We start from the raw sequence: 13,863 nt of genomic DNA on the forward strand, positions 1-13,863 counted from the left end.
GCCAGTGTTATTTTTCTGTGTACCTTCTATTTACATTGTGTGTGGCATGAAGGATAGGTGTCCCCAAATAATGTATTTAATGAATTAACTTTGGAATAGTATCTCATATGCAAATTTTTAGTATGTAGAAGAGTGCTTCTCAAACTGTAATGTGCACACAAATTACCTGGGAGGACTTACTAAAATTAAGATTCTAATACAACAGGTCTCCAAGAAATTGATAATTTTGGTTGGCTTTATGACGGGAAGTTGGAGGCAAAGAGTGACAGAGAGACTAAGTATCCTTTTGTATTTTTAAAATTTTAACCATATAGATAGATTCTATTTAATAGTTATTTTTTAAAATGAAGCTTCTTTGGGGAACTAAAAAGCTCTACAGTGAGGAAAATTGAGCAAAATTGACTAATGCATGTAAAAATTCCATCAATAATGTGTTTAAACAGCCCAAAGTGTAATTACATAAGCCAAACAAAAGTAAATGATTTCTCAAGACCAGGAAAAAATAATCTAGTGGCAGAGCAAGACCATAAATCCTCAATGAACTTGGACCTTCAACTCAAGAACAAATTAGAGGGTCCCTGACCCATGAACTAAGGAGATGATAGTGAATCTATGCTAACTGATAGAAAATGAAGATGATTAAAGAGTAGCGGTTTGAAGCAAAGCTCAGAGCTCATTCTTGAATGTTTGACAGTTCAAACCTATCAAAAATCCAGCATGGACCATGGAGGACTCATCAGTAAGGATAATCCCCTGAGCCAGCCCACTACTGAGTTTTCAGTGCCTCTTGCCAGTAGGAAAACGATGCTGTGGCCAGGATTGGGTTTACCAAGGAATGCTAGTAAACCTCAGGCTGGGCCTCTGCTGTGTGGTAGGGCTTACTAGGTAAGCGAAGTGCTGATGAAATGTGGCAATTATCCTGTACAACCTACCACTTACGGCAAATTTTCCAATTAGTTTTCCCTAAACCTTTCTGTTTTAGGATAGATAAGTCTAGGAAAGGTCACTTACTTCTTTCGGTCTCTGATCCCAGTGAAGATGAGCACGCCGATACCAATTACTACCACTCCCATCACAACTCCAAAAACAATCAGCCATATGGTGACAGGTGGTTGGTAAGGGGGTCCTAGTGTAGGCTGAATACCCAGAAACTCCAGGCTGTTGTCATCCAGGCGAAAAGCATCATTGATACGACTCCGGGACATCCTATCCCCAAAAGTAAAACACTTAGGCAAAAGGAACATTTAGGCAAAATAAAATGGTGTGCAATTATTTACTCCTTATATCATTGTTCCTGAAAGGATTTGATAAGGCCTGTCCTAAGAATGTACACCTTAAATAGCAATGAAATCAAAGTATATCACTAGGTCCAAGGAATGATATGTTTTAACAATTATGCACCTTTAATATCTTGCAATCTGGATTAGGTTTGGCAACAGCTTCATTGGATAATTGGTTGCAAGTGTGGAAACATGCAAATGGCTGGCATTTGTTCATTTGTGATGATTATGTTGCAAAGGCAAAGTTAGTATATGTAGCAAGAACTTCCCTTCTATCAGAGTATATCTACAATGACTTTATGTCAAATAATGGAAAAGGACAATTTGAATGCACCTCTTCTATAAATGAATAAGGTCCTGTACCCAGTTGTATTTTCCAAATAAAAGGTGTTGACATTTGGAAGAGGCACTGGGCAGGAACACGGGAAAAGGGCCTTTGCCAATTTCTCCAGCACAGGCATGGGACATGGCTGAATTTTATAGATTTTTTTTAAAAAAAGGATGAAAATTCTTTTAAAAGCAAAACAAAAAATAGTGAAATGGATAATATTCTGGATCGAAAACTAAAGTGTCTGGCATCCCATCGTCCTACCCTTGAGTACAGTGCAGGTCAGGAGGTCAGAGCCCACCCAGGGAAATAGAGTGCTCAAAGCAGAATTAGTCATGTAACCCTTGACAACCTTAGCCTGAAAGTGTCTCAAGTCATTCTGGAAATAGGAAGTTTGAGGTCCCCTGCAGCTTACAGGGGGGCTGGGCTCTTTCATGGAGGCAGTGAGTCTCTGGGTCTGGTTAGGTTGTACACCCACCTAAGCCAGATTTTCTCTGCACATACACTGCCCAGCAGGTCTTAGTTCTGCTTCCAAAGGTGAATAGCAGCTCAAGAGGGCCATCTAGTGTGCTTCTCCCTAGCAGGCTATCCTAAGCCTTTTTTTAAATTTTTTTATTTTATTGTTTAAAGTATTACAAATAGTAGTACATATGTCTCCTTTTTTTCCCCATTGACCTTCCCCCGGCCTCCCCTCCCCTCACCACCCGCACCCCCGCAGTGTCTTGTGTCCATTGGTTATGCTTATACGCATGCGTACAAGTCCTTCGGTTGATCTCTTACACACCCCCGCCCCACCGCAACACTCCCCAGCATTATGCTAAGTGAAATAAGCCAGGCAGTGAAAGAAAAATACCACATGATCTCACTCATTTATGGATAATAAAGAACATTATAACCTGATGAACAAAAAGATAGATACAGAGGCAGAGAAGCATCGAACAGACTGTCAAATATCCTAAGCCTTTTAATACAAGGGGAACCCATCTTCACTTTTGCTGTTTTGGGAAACAGCTGAGGCAATTGGGCAAGATGTTCCTTCTAAATACTCACTGCCCACAGCAAGTCTCTCTCCTTGTGTGGAGGAGGCTAACCATGTCTAAGGAAATCTATGCTTGCCTACTTTGTTTCAGACTTTGGTGAGTTAAATCAAGTCCCCATAGCAAATGATGACAATACCTGTCCATGTCCCTTCCACACTGAAACCATTTTCCATGAGTGCTGGCTAGACTTTCTTCATCCAGTACCTGCTGCCTTTGTGAGAGCATTCTCAGGCCACAAGATTCTGCCCTGTTTGCAGGCCAGAAATGCTGGGGAATTTGTCACCTGTAAGCAGTTCTCAACCAATAACTGATGGGAGGTGGTGAATAAATACCCCAGCTCTGCTGGAACAATTTAGGTGCATGTTCTACATGGTATCCCAGAATTCCCCAGCAAAATTGGAGCTCTAGTTGCCCACAGTGGTAACTTGCTTGGTAATATGTGATGTATTATCTTCCTTCCATTCTCTGTCTCCTGTGCACAGTGCTCTACCAGTGCTTCTTGAGATAACCTCCCAAATAAACTGCTTACACTCAAATCCTTGTCTAAGGGCCTGCATCTGGAGGAACTCAAATGAAGACAATTCCCTTGCTATGAGATCCTTCTGGAATAAAACCCCAAGTTTTTAAGATGAAGTAAAACAGCTGATGTGGCTCAGTCATTTAGCATCGGCCCATGAATAAAGAGGTCCCTATTTGATTCCCAGTCAGGGCACATGCCCAGGTTGTGGGCTCAATCCCCAGTGGGGAGGGTGTGCAGGAGGCAGCCGATCAATATTCCTATCTCTGCATCCCTCTCCCTTCCTCTCTCTCTAAAATCAATAAAAACATATTTCTTAAAAAGGTTACATAAAATATGTAAATGACTCAGACCAGTGCCTGGCACACAATAAGAGCACACTATTGAGTTAGTTATGGTGATTGTTGCATTTGTTAAGCCCCTCAAACTTATAGTTTGAAAGTAAAATATCACCTGATGGCATCTTCAACTTCACTTCTAGGAATGATGTCAGATACATTATTAGGTGAAGTGACAAAGAACTTGAAGGAGATTCTTGGTTTTACATCACTCACCCACACGTTCTCCGCCCTGTGGAGAAACAAAAGAAACATCCTCCTTTGTAACACAGAGAACACAATGAGTAGAATAAGACTTCCACTGGTGAAAAGGAGATTGGTAGAGGACCACAGGGTTAAGTCGAGAAATATGGGTCAGGGCAAACAATAGGACACACACACACACACACACACACACACACACACACACACCAGCACTCCCTACCCAAAAAAGCTTAACATGCCCAAAGCACATGAACTCAGCTACATAAGTTGTGATAGCATGTCTTTGCACTATTTGTTCTGCCACCATATAAAAATCACATTTTTTTCAATGATAGAAAAATCCAAACTAAAAGCACCAGAAGAATCAGTGAGGAATCATTAGTGACCGGGATTATAATGAATAATATGGTGGGCAGTAACATGGCCAGAGGTGGTGTGTTTACACCATTGCAATCTTGCCCCACTCAACAGAACTGTATGTTACACCTATGGATGTGGGTGAGGCATGGGGTTTACAGTACAATGTGTTCTCACAGCTGCCAGAGTGATCCTAACAAAATCTGAAGCAGATCATGTAGCTTATTGGCCTTTTAACTCAGAATAAAAACCGAAGTCCTTAGAATGGCTTGTGAGGCCCACATGAACTTTCTTCTCCCCTTCCAACCCACATGTCCCAATACCACCCTAACCACAGTGCCTCCTGCTTGTCTTCTCTTAGCTCACTCTGCTCCAGCCACACTGGACTCCTTGCTGTTTCTTCAACAGGTGAAGGATATCCATTCCTCAGGATCTTTCCAACTGCTACTTTCCTTGACTGAAACATTGTCTGTATTACTGGCTCTCTCTCTCCCTCCTACTTCAGATGTTTGCTCAAATATTGAGGCATTTTCTGACCATTTTACGTAAAATTAAACTCTATACACTCACACACATACACGCCACACTCCCTACCCCCCTGCCTGTTGTAATTTTCTCCCTAGCACTTATCATTATCTAATACTATTTTATTTCTCTTATATATTTTGTTGATTGTAACACACACACACACACACACACAATATATCCATTAGAATACAAGCTCTGTGAAGGGAGGTTTATACCTTTTTCTTTCAGTGTTGAGGGTACATGGGAGCATTTGGGGGAGGGAAAGAGGAGAGGAAAAAAGAAGAGAGGAGGGAAGGGGATGGGGAGGGAATTGAAAGGGAGAGGAGAAAGCGTTTAATAAGAACAATACTTTTGCAATCTGCAAGTCAAACAAGTCACAGTTCCGTAAATAGAATGGCCCACATTCTAGGATATAAAAGAAGTTTAAAAGTTGTTAGGAGGATTTTCTTAATTTCACTTTAATAAAAAGTTAAACAAAATTATCTCCTCAGACCCAAGAATGAGGGAAGTACTACTTGGAATAACTTGAAAGCACAGCAAATGAACTCACGTAAAAGGAATCCTCTGGTTTTTCACTTTTAAAAAATACTCTCTCATGGCATATGCAACCGATGACTTGAACAAGTACATTTCATTGTCATTCCATTCATACTGCAAATTCAAAAGAAAACACTGCTCAGTAGGGATCATAGCATACATGCAAGGCTTGATAGCCCACAAGCATTATTTTTAAATTTTCTAATATTCCAAAGATCCTTGTTATTCATTAAGTCAGCGTATGCATCAGCATCATCTGGAGTCCTAGTTAAAACATTGCATCCTGAGCCCCACCCTCAGAGTTGTATCTCTAACAGGTTCCCAGATGATAACTGATGCTGATGGTCAGGCAACCACACTTTAAGAACCCCCAGATTCGCTGATTCTTTAACGTCAGTTTCTGTAACATGAAATAAACACTCTGAAGGTAGGCTTATAGACAGGAGTCATGCAAGCCGTGGGTTTTGATTGAATGTCCATATATTGTAGACAAGTGTGCTGAGATTTACTATTTTATAATAAGTTCTCAAATATGTATAGTGCAAAAGAAAAAAACTTGAGATTCAAAGGAAAAATAATTTTATAAATAAGGTAATTTGTTCTTTTCAGTGCTAAACAAATATCTTGTGTATTTGCATAGTCTATGAAAAACTAATTACAACAGAAAAAAGTATTCACTCTTTCCTCCAGTAGTTGGCAGTAGAGATTAATGAATGGCACAAATTTTGCATCTGTCCTTTCTCTTTTAAGAAAAACAATTACAAGATTTCACAAAAGAACTGTTACATTAGCTTCAGTTTGATATCACTCAAGTTCTGGAAAAGGTTGCTTTAATAGTAATAACATTATTAATATTCACTACTAACAATATTCTGGTTACTATTTCTATATTTTTTTAAATTTATTTTTATTGATAAAAGTATTACAGATGTCCCCTTCCCTTCCTCCCCCCATTGACCTCTCCACCCTGCTTCGGCCCCCTCCCTGGGCCTTCATCCCACAATTTTGTCTATGTGTGTGCATTATGCATGTATGCATTTAAGTTCTTTGGTAAAAAGGATGATTTCTCAAAAGATCCAATTAAACTTTGCCATGAAATAGCTCGAGCTGGACAGACATTCTAGCCCTGATGTGCAGTAGATGTGCTAAAAGTATAGTTCTGGTCTCATCAGAAGAGCTGTTTGCTCCGTGAATCAGCCTCAGAATGTTCAAACCTTCTGAAGGCAATAGTCTTCAGTATTTACCAATCCCTCAATGCATGGAAAGAGCACATGAGACAAATGTTAAGAAAAAAAAGAAGATAATTGAAAAGGAACCTAATCTGCAGGATACTTTAAAGTAATTAAAATTTATGAGGTCAATGGAGAGCTAATAATGCAAGAAAGAGAAAGAATCCCAATGATAAGAAATAGGAAGTGTATCTTTTAGGGCTTGGGAAGTGATGCATCTCCATTTTTATTATTTCTTTTTAAAATGTTCAGTTTCACTCCTACTATGTTACTTATATTCGGCTGTCTTATTTATGAAAATTATTGTACAACAAATGTGGAGTCTTTCATAATATTTAACTTCCCAGGAAAAGTAAAGGAATAGAAATGCAATCTTTGGATCTATCCAGTGCAAATAACAATTTACTATAGCACCTTGGATTGTTTTATCCAATAGTCCCAGATTATTCTCTAATCCTGCAGAACCTTCAGGGTGCCATGCCCCCCACCCAGTCCTTTGATTCCCATCTGCCTGAGACAACATTCTCCCCTTCTCCAATCAAAGCCACTACTTCTTCAGACTAGATAACCTGAAACAGTGTTGAGAAGAAAGCACTAGCTGATTAAAGTAACTCACAAGAGGGTGTAAGTTATATGATTTTCTGTAAAACATTTTGTTATCCAAAAATGCATCTCTACATCAGTGGTTCTCCAGCTTTGCTGTCATCAAAATCACCTGGGGAGCTTTCAAAACACTTGATTCCCAACTCTTGATGCCACACCCCAGAGCAATTAAGTCAGAATCTCTGGGAGTGGGACTCAAGCATTAACATTTTTAAGACATTCCACATGACTCCAGTGTACGGCCAGGTTTGAGAAACAGTGTTCTAAATCAGAGTGTCCCAGTCTTCATCGTGTTTACAAATGACCTGGAGGTTTGTTCAAATGCAGGTTCTGAATAGTCAGGTCCAGGGCTGGGGCCTAAGATTCTGCATTTTTAACACACTTCCAGGATATAGATTGAATAAAACAAAGCAAAGCAAAGCTCCCTGCATTACTTCTAAAAACAAACAATCTCTCAAAATATAACTATGTTCTCCTCCTCAAATACAAGTAATAATGATAAGAGTGAATTGTAAGGGTGGGTATTTGATATTTAAGTTTAAGTTCTCAATGGTCTTCATAACACCTTCAAGGTAACAAGGAAAAAGTAGACATAGCCAATCCAATAAGGAATGTGTTGCTGAAAGTAAATAAACAAGAGCCAAAGGCCAGAATGGGGGACTTGCAGTTCCTAAGAGAACCATGTGGGCTCTCATCTTGTAGACCCCGCTGGAATGGGCTTATTGTGGGCTTATTGTGTTATTGTGTCCTACTTAAGGGAGTACACTGAAAGGTCATGGACGCACTGCCCAGAATACTCACTGCTTTTTCTCCAAGAGCTGATTTTAGGCTTATCCTCACTTTAATGCTTTGCTCAGCATCTGATTAAAGAGAAACCATAGCTGTTATTACATATGACAGGTTGACCATGTGTGTTTATTTCCTTCCCCTCCTAAAATCCCATTAAAATGATAGTAAATGAATTTTAAAAGAGATATAAACACACTTTTGGAAAATGAGAAGTAATGGAGGAGTGGTAAGTGCTTTCTCAAGGGTCAGGAAGCCATGGCCTAATTTGTACACAGAGGCAGTGCAGACCTCAAAAGTCCCAGAGAATCCCAGAGAGGCTTGGGATTCAGGTACAGCTGGGGGTGGAGAGAAGATACAAACTATTTCAATATATCAAATATTCTTTTCAATTTCATCCCTTTGCTGCTTTTCTGGGTTGAATCCACTGCTTCCTGGATTATATCTTCTTTCTTGAATTAACTTTTTTCTGGCAATTACTTTTATCTTTCTAAACAATTTATTTATCTTATTATTTCTCTATTGGCCAGTTTTAGACATGCACTTCTGCCTACTCTTCCACCTCCTTTTATCACCAAAAGGCACAAAATAAAAGATATAAAATAGTATATTACTTGGCTCTGCAGACATAATTATATATATATATATATATATATATATATATATATATATATATATATAATTTCTTTATTAAAAATCATTATTAAGCTTTATTGTCTTTGAAGAGTAGGATTTGAGTACAGTGGGTTTGGGGCTGTTATACTCTTTTATTTTAAATATCAGGCTAACAAACCAGGAGGAGGGGTAGTTTGGGGCCAGAGAAAACCAGGGGAAGCAGAGAGGGAGGGATTTGAAATGTGTCAACTCAGTAAACTCACATGGACTCCAGTCAGAGGAGTATTCCATATAATTCCCGGAGTGCCATCCCACAGAATTCCCATTCTGCTCTTTCAGCCAGGTAAACAAAGGCTCAAAGTAGTTGAGCAGTGGTTTTGCATCCATTTTCTTTGTTCCTGCAATCTTTTCCAGTGCTAAGGTCCAGGGTTCTGATTTTCCAAGTTTCAGCATTTCACTACATGAAAAAAGGGGGCAGGGTAAGTTCAGGGCCTTTTGAGGGATTTCAGGTGTACATATATTTACATGTATGATCTATGGTTTCTCCTCTTTGGCTTGGGTAAGTTTGCTCCTGGCAGATAAGAAAATAAGGCATGTTAATAGATGTATTTATCCTTCAATCTCTTCTCCTTTCCAAACACTACAAAGGGAACTCTGTAGTACTGACATGGAGAAACGAGGTGACCTGTCCAGCCACCACATGGTCTAGGTTCCCGTATGACCACAAAATAAACATTTAATTAGTGGATGAGTACATTTTGAGGCCAAAATTTTTCTTTTTAGATAAAAGAAATCAAACTTAAACATAGGCGTAGGTGTTGAAATGAGTAATTTTGGATAGTAGGAAAGGTTCAACATTTTGAAGCATTTCTTACAGCAGCTTATTCCCAGCTTCAGTGGAATTTGAGATATCACATTTATGCAGGGGACCTTGATGTTGAGCTATTTGACAGAGGGCTTCTTGAAACTGGAATTCAAAAATGGTCCTTGTGAAATAACTGTAAAAGAGACAAAGAAAACAAGCAGGCCCATGTTTAGTTACTATGATAAAGTCATATTGAGGCACATATTTAAATTCTGAGGCCCTAGTAATCAAAGAGATACTTATCAAACCTCTTTCTCCAGAAAGACCCAAACATGAACCCTTATAGACTCATCATAACCTACATGCATTTCTTTTTTTAAAATATATTTTATTGATTGTTTACAGAGAGGAAGGGAGAGAGATAGAGAGTTTGAAACATGGATGAGAGAGAAGCATCGATCAGCTGCCTCCTGCACACCTCCTACTGGGGATGTGCCCGCAACTAAGGTACGTGCCCTTGACCGGAATCGAACCTGGGACCTTTCAGTCTGCAAGCTGACGCTCTATCCACTGAGCCAAACCAGTTTCGGCGCTACATGCATTTCTATATCAGCTGATAAAAAGGTAGTATTATTTTGTTAAATGTTAGCTCACATTTGTGTTTTACAGATGGATAGCTCTTTCTCATATAAATGATACCAATCAGTCCTTATGGCAGGTCAATAATATTATTTCCTCTGTACAAATAAGGAAACTGAGGCTCAGCAAATTCAAGTCTGGGGCTAATAGGTGAAGAACATGGGTTTTTGCACTTCATGTTAAAAATGGTCTTTCTATTACAATCACTCTGAATTGTGAATACTTTTTTGTTTTTATCACCAGGTACCATAAATTCCTTGATAGAAGAGAAAAGATCTCAAACAGTTTTATTTAACCCAATAAATTGTGTTGAGTTAAATTGAATGGAAATTCATCATCTATTTTGAGGTTTGCGGCGGGGGAAGGCGGAAAGTGGGTGGAGATAGAAAGAAAAATTATAGCCTTTGCTTAATAGATCCCTTTTTATCTGCCATTAGCACAGCTGTCCACAAACCCTACTAGTTAAACAGTGAGGAGAAAGTATACTTTACCGGATAAATGAGTAATCATTAGCAACATGGAACAGAGATGCGGGGTCACAGTATGTTTCATCATGGGGCAGAGGTTCCATCACTCCGACTATTTCTCGCCTTTGGGGGGTAAAAAAGAAGATACATTAGCTGTGCCTGACTCACTATGAGGAGGTACAGTTGGGTGCAGTTAGTGTGGTTTCATCAGCCAATGGTATTTATACTATAATTGGCTGTCAGGCGAAATAGAAACCATGCCAAAAATGACAGACTACAGCCTATTATGTAGTTATCTCTTCCTTTTTTTTAATTCAGCCAGACTATACCATTAGCAAATAACTGTGTCTTCAAAATACTGATTTAATAAAGTGCATTGCATGGCCTAAAACAAACAGTGAAAGTCCTAATAATTCCCCTCTGGCACCACAGTTTATGTGCAGACAGAATTTTATAAAGTTGAAATCTTACTTATTCTTCAAGGCTAGTTCAAATGGCCCTTTCTTAGAGGCCTGCCCCATGTTTCCTCCACCCAACTGGCAGCACAGTGAACCTTCTTTTCCTCTTTCCTTCCTTCTGCCCTTCCCTCCTTCCTTCCATCCCGCCTTTCCTTTCTGTCTTCTTTTGTAATTTTTTATCCAAAACCCATTTATTTCATATCTGCATGTGTCAGGTGCTATGCAAAGCACTTGAGAAACAGTAATAAATAATGTAGTGCTGAAACTATTGAAAGGAATTATTATCTGTTGCCCAAATGTGCCAGGCTCTCTTTAGCTTGGAATTCTTTCTGTTTCCCTCTACATACACATGGTTAACTCCTGCACCTTTCTCAGAGCTCAATTTGGATGCCTCTCCTCATTTGACCTATCAAACTGGGCCATGGAACACCACTTGGCTGCTCATGGATCCCCATTTCTTCCCATCACAATACAACATGTTGCAGTAGTTTCATTTTCCACATCTCTTCATAAACTAAAGTTCTTTGAAGAATGATATCTGGGATGATCAGCATTAGATCCCCAGGGCTTTGCCTAAAATGAAGAATTGATCTTTTTGTTTAAAAGAATAAATATAATGAATAAATTGATCACTTCCTAAATAATATCACAGTTTGACCAAACACTGAAGAAGACAGTGCAAGAAGTTGTGTCACCTGGTCCTGCCTGGGTGGGAGGCAGAGCCAAAACACATTTATCTGAGGAGAGGGAACCCAAATAAAGACTTAAAAAAAATAGAAGTTCATGTGTTGTGGTAGTAGTGGTGATGGTGTGTGTGTGTGTGTGTGTGTGTGTGTGTGTGTGTGTTGTGTCTAGTGATGGCATTCCCTAGCCCAAATGCACTTCTCTCTCATTTTCACATATTTGGCCCACCTCAGCATATTTCAAGATTTAACTGTTGAAATCCAAGTTATTTTGAACCCCAATCCTAGTTGTTTTAGATTGCATTATCACAGAAGCAGACCCTGAGACAAGGTTCTGAGAAACATTGGCAAACGAGTGAGGAAGTGAGACAGGGAAAGAAAAGCCGCCCTTAAAAGATGTATTATCAAGCAAGTTATCAGTCAAACGCTTTTAAATAAACAGCAAACTTATGAGAAAACATTTTACTGATTGTACATTCATTGACTTACTTCATCTCCCACCACTTTTTCATCCACTGCTCTTTAGGAATTTCACCCTTAAAGACCATCCACCTCCACTTTTCTAACATGTAAGTGAACGGTAGAGTTCCAACAATATTAAGTGCTTGTTTGAGTAGGAAGTTTATTTCTGTTTCTGAAAGTAAAATGGAAAAGGGTAAATATTAAAGTGAGGATGACAGTAGATGTTTTGTGTTGGCTAATTTCCTAATCTCAAAATATTCCTCAAGATATACTTACTATAAGGATGATTACATGAGAAATATTAACAGTGGACATAATATGTATATATTCATTTTCTCACCTAAGGGATTTGAAGTGAAGTCTTGGATAGAACAGACAAGATAAACCCACAAGTAACCCCTAATCCTCATTTTTTTATTAGTTTCAATTGCCTTCCTTAATACCTGTTATCAGAGATAAAGCTATTTCATCTCTTTTCCCAGTCATACTGTTTATTTTTTGTAAGTTCCATGAAGGCAGTGACTGGTGATGTTTCATTCAAGACTGTATATCAGGGGTGAAGAATCTTTTTCTGCCAAGGGGCATTTGGATATTTATAACATCATTCGCTTAATATAAATGTATGTTGCCATGAAAAAAAGCTCCTAGATTTATTGAATTTCGAGTCCCACCTACGGTTGCCCTGGCGGGGCCAGACCAGATGATTTTGAAGGCCTTACACAGAACTCGGGCTGGATGTTCTCCAACCCAGCATCTAGCCTGGCATTTGCTACATGATGCACTCTGTGTCTTTGTTAAATAAACAAATAATAAACAAAGGAGGCCAAAAGCCAGTAAACCAGGCAGTAAAACAAACAAGCAAACAAGACCCTCCCTTAACGATCTACTGGATAATCAGAAGTGCAATATTCTTTACATGTACTGACATTTTCCTTACCTGAGTTTAAAATGCTTTAAGAAATTGTTATTTCATTTATCCTCTATTAGTGATATAAAAAGGCAGTAGAGCTCACTCCAGTGTACAAATGAAGCTTACTGAAATGTAACCAGGGGAATATTATTTATTTGTCACACCAGTCTATCTCTAGTGTCTAGACCAGCCGTGGGCAAACTACGGCCCGCGGGCCGGATCCGGCTGTTCTATCCGGTTCTCTTGCTCTCCCCTCCGCTCCTTTACTTTGAATTTATATTAGTTCACACAAACACTCCATCCATGCTTTTGTTCCGGCCCTCTGGTCCAGTTTAAGAACCCATTGTGGCCCTCGAGTCAAAAAGTTTGCCCACCCCTGGTCTAGACATATGCCTTGTACATAGTATGTGCTCAATTAATATTTTTGGAAGAAGTGGAGGGGAAAAGAGAAAAAGGAACTTACTTGTTTAACATCCTTCACCAATCAGGGCAGAACCAAGAAAAGAAGAGTTTTTCAAACAAGTGGTTTAACCATGTTTAGTACTGTCTTTGTGATTCAACTATCTTTTCCTGCTGTTAGAGAATGTTTTTTAATGATAAAACAAATAATTGTCTATTAGTTGACTTGATGATGATATTTTAAAATTAGGAAACAGGTGTGGTTATGGTGAACTTCCTTTTGTTTGTTGTTCCCTTCATGGGAAGATGCTGCTACTCATCTACTACCCACTGGGCCTGCTTATAGTAACTTTTTCAGACATGCTGATGGCTTTACACTGACATACTCCCAGGTTCTCATGAGATCAGTAAGGTCTAGAGCTAGAAATCAAGGCAAAGTGAATTGCCCACACAAGAATGGAGCTTGTGACCTTGACCTTGTTGACCGAACTGTCCAACCAGCAGAGCTCATATTTATGTATCAAATAACTAAGAGGACAGAAATATTCAAAAGAGAAGAATATATTTGGCTCTAAGTGTCCTTCTTTTACAAAGAAGAATAAAAAGCCATGGCATCCTCACTGAAGAATTTGGATATTGTGAACATTTGTCATGTTCTATCAAGTCTAAGCCATCCAA

General features: G+C 39.1%; 1 protein-coding gene across 1 annotated transcript in view; it reads right to left on the reverse strand.

Annotated features, from left to right (window-relative positions):
* The window catches only part of ACE2 (angiotensin converting enzyme 2), a gene marked incomplete at its 5' end in the record, with an annotated part of 39,158 nt that overhangs the window by 1,652 nt on the left and 23,643 nt on the right, over positions 1-13,863 (reverse strand). The window contains 8 exons of the mRNA XM_080652905.1: positions 1,012-1,206; positions 3,619-3,735; positions 5,143-5,243; positions 7,763-7,821; positions 8,626-8,819; positions 9,238-9,360; positions 10,298-10,396; positions 11,904-12,048. Of these exons, the coding sequence (XP_080509031.1) occupies positions 1,012-1,206; positions 3,619-3,735; positions 5,143-5,243; positions 7,763-7,821; positions 8,626-8,819; positions 9,238-9,360; positions 10,298-10,396; positions 11,904-12,048 (1,033 nt within the window). The remainder of the gene's footprint in view (positions 1-1,011; positions 1,207-3,618; positions 3,736-5,142; positions 5,244-7,762; positions 7,822-8,625; positions 8,820-9,237; positions 9,361-10,297; positions 10,397-11,903; positions 12,049-13,863) is intronic.

The sequence above is a fragment of the Plecotus auritus genome (genome assembly GCF_963455305.1).
Source record: "Plecotus auritus genome assembly, chromosome: X".
NCBI classification, from domain to species: Eukaryota; Metazoa; Chordata; class Mammalia; order Chiroptera; family Vespertilionidae; genus Plecotus; species Plecotus auritus.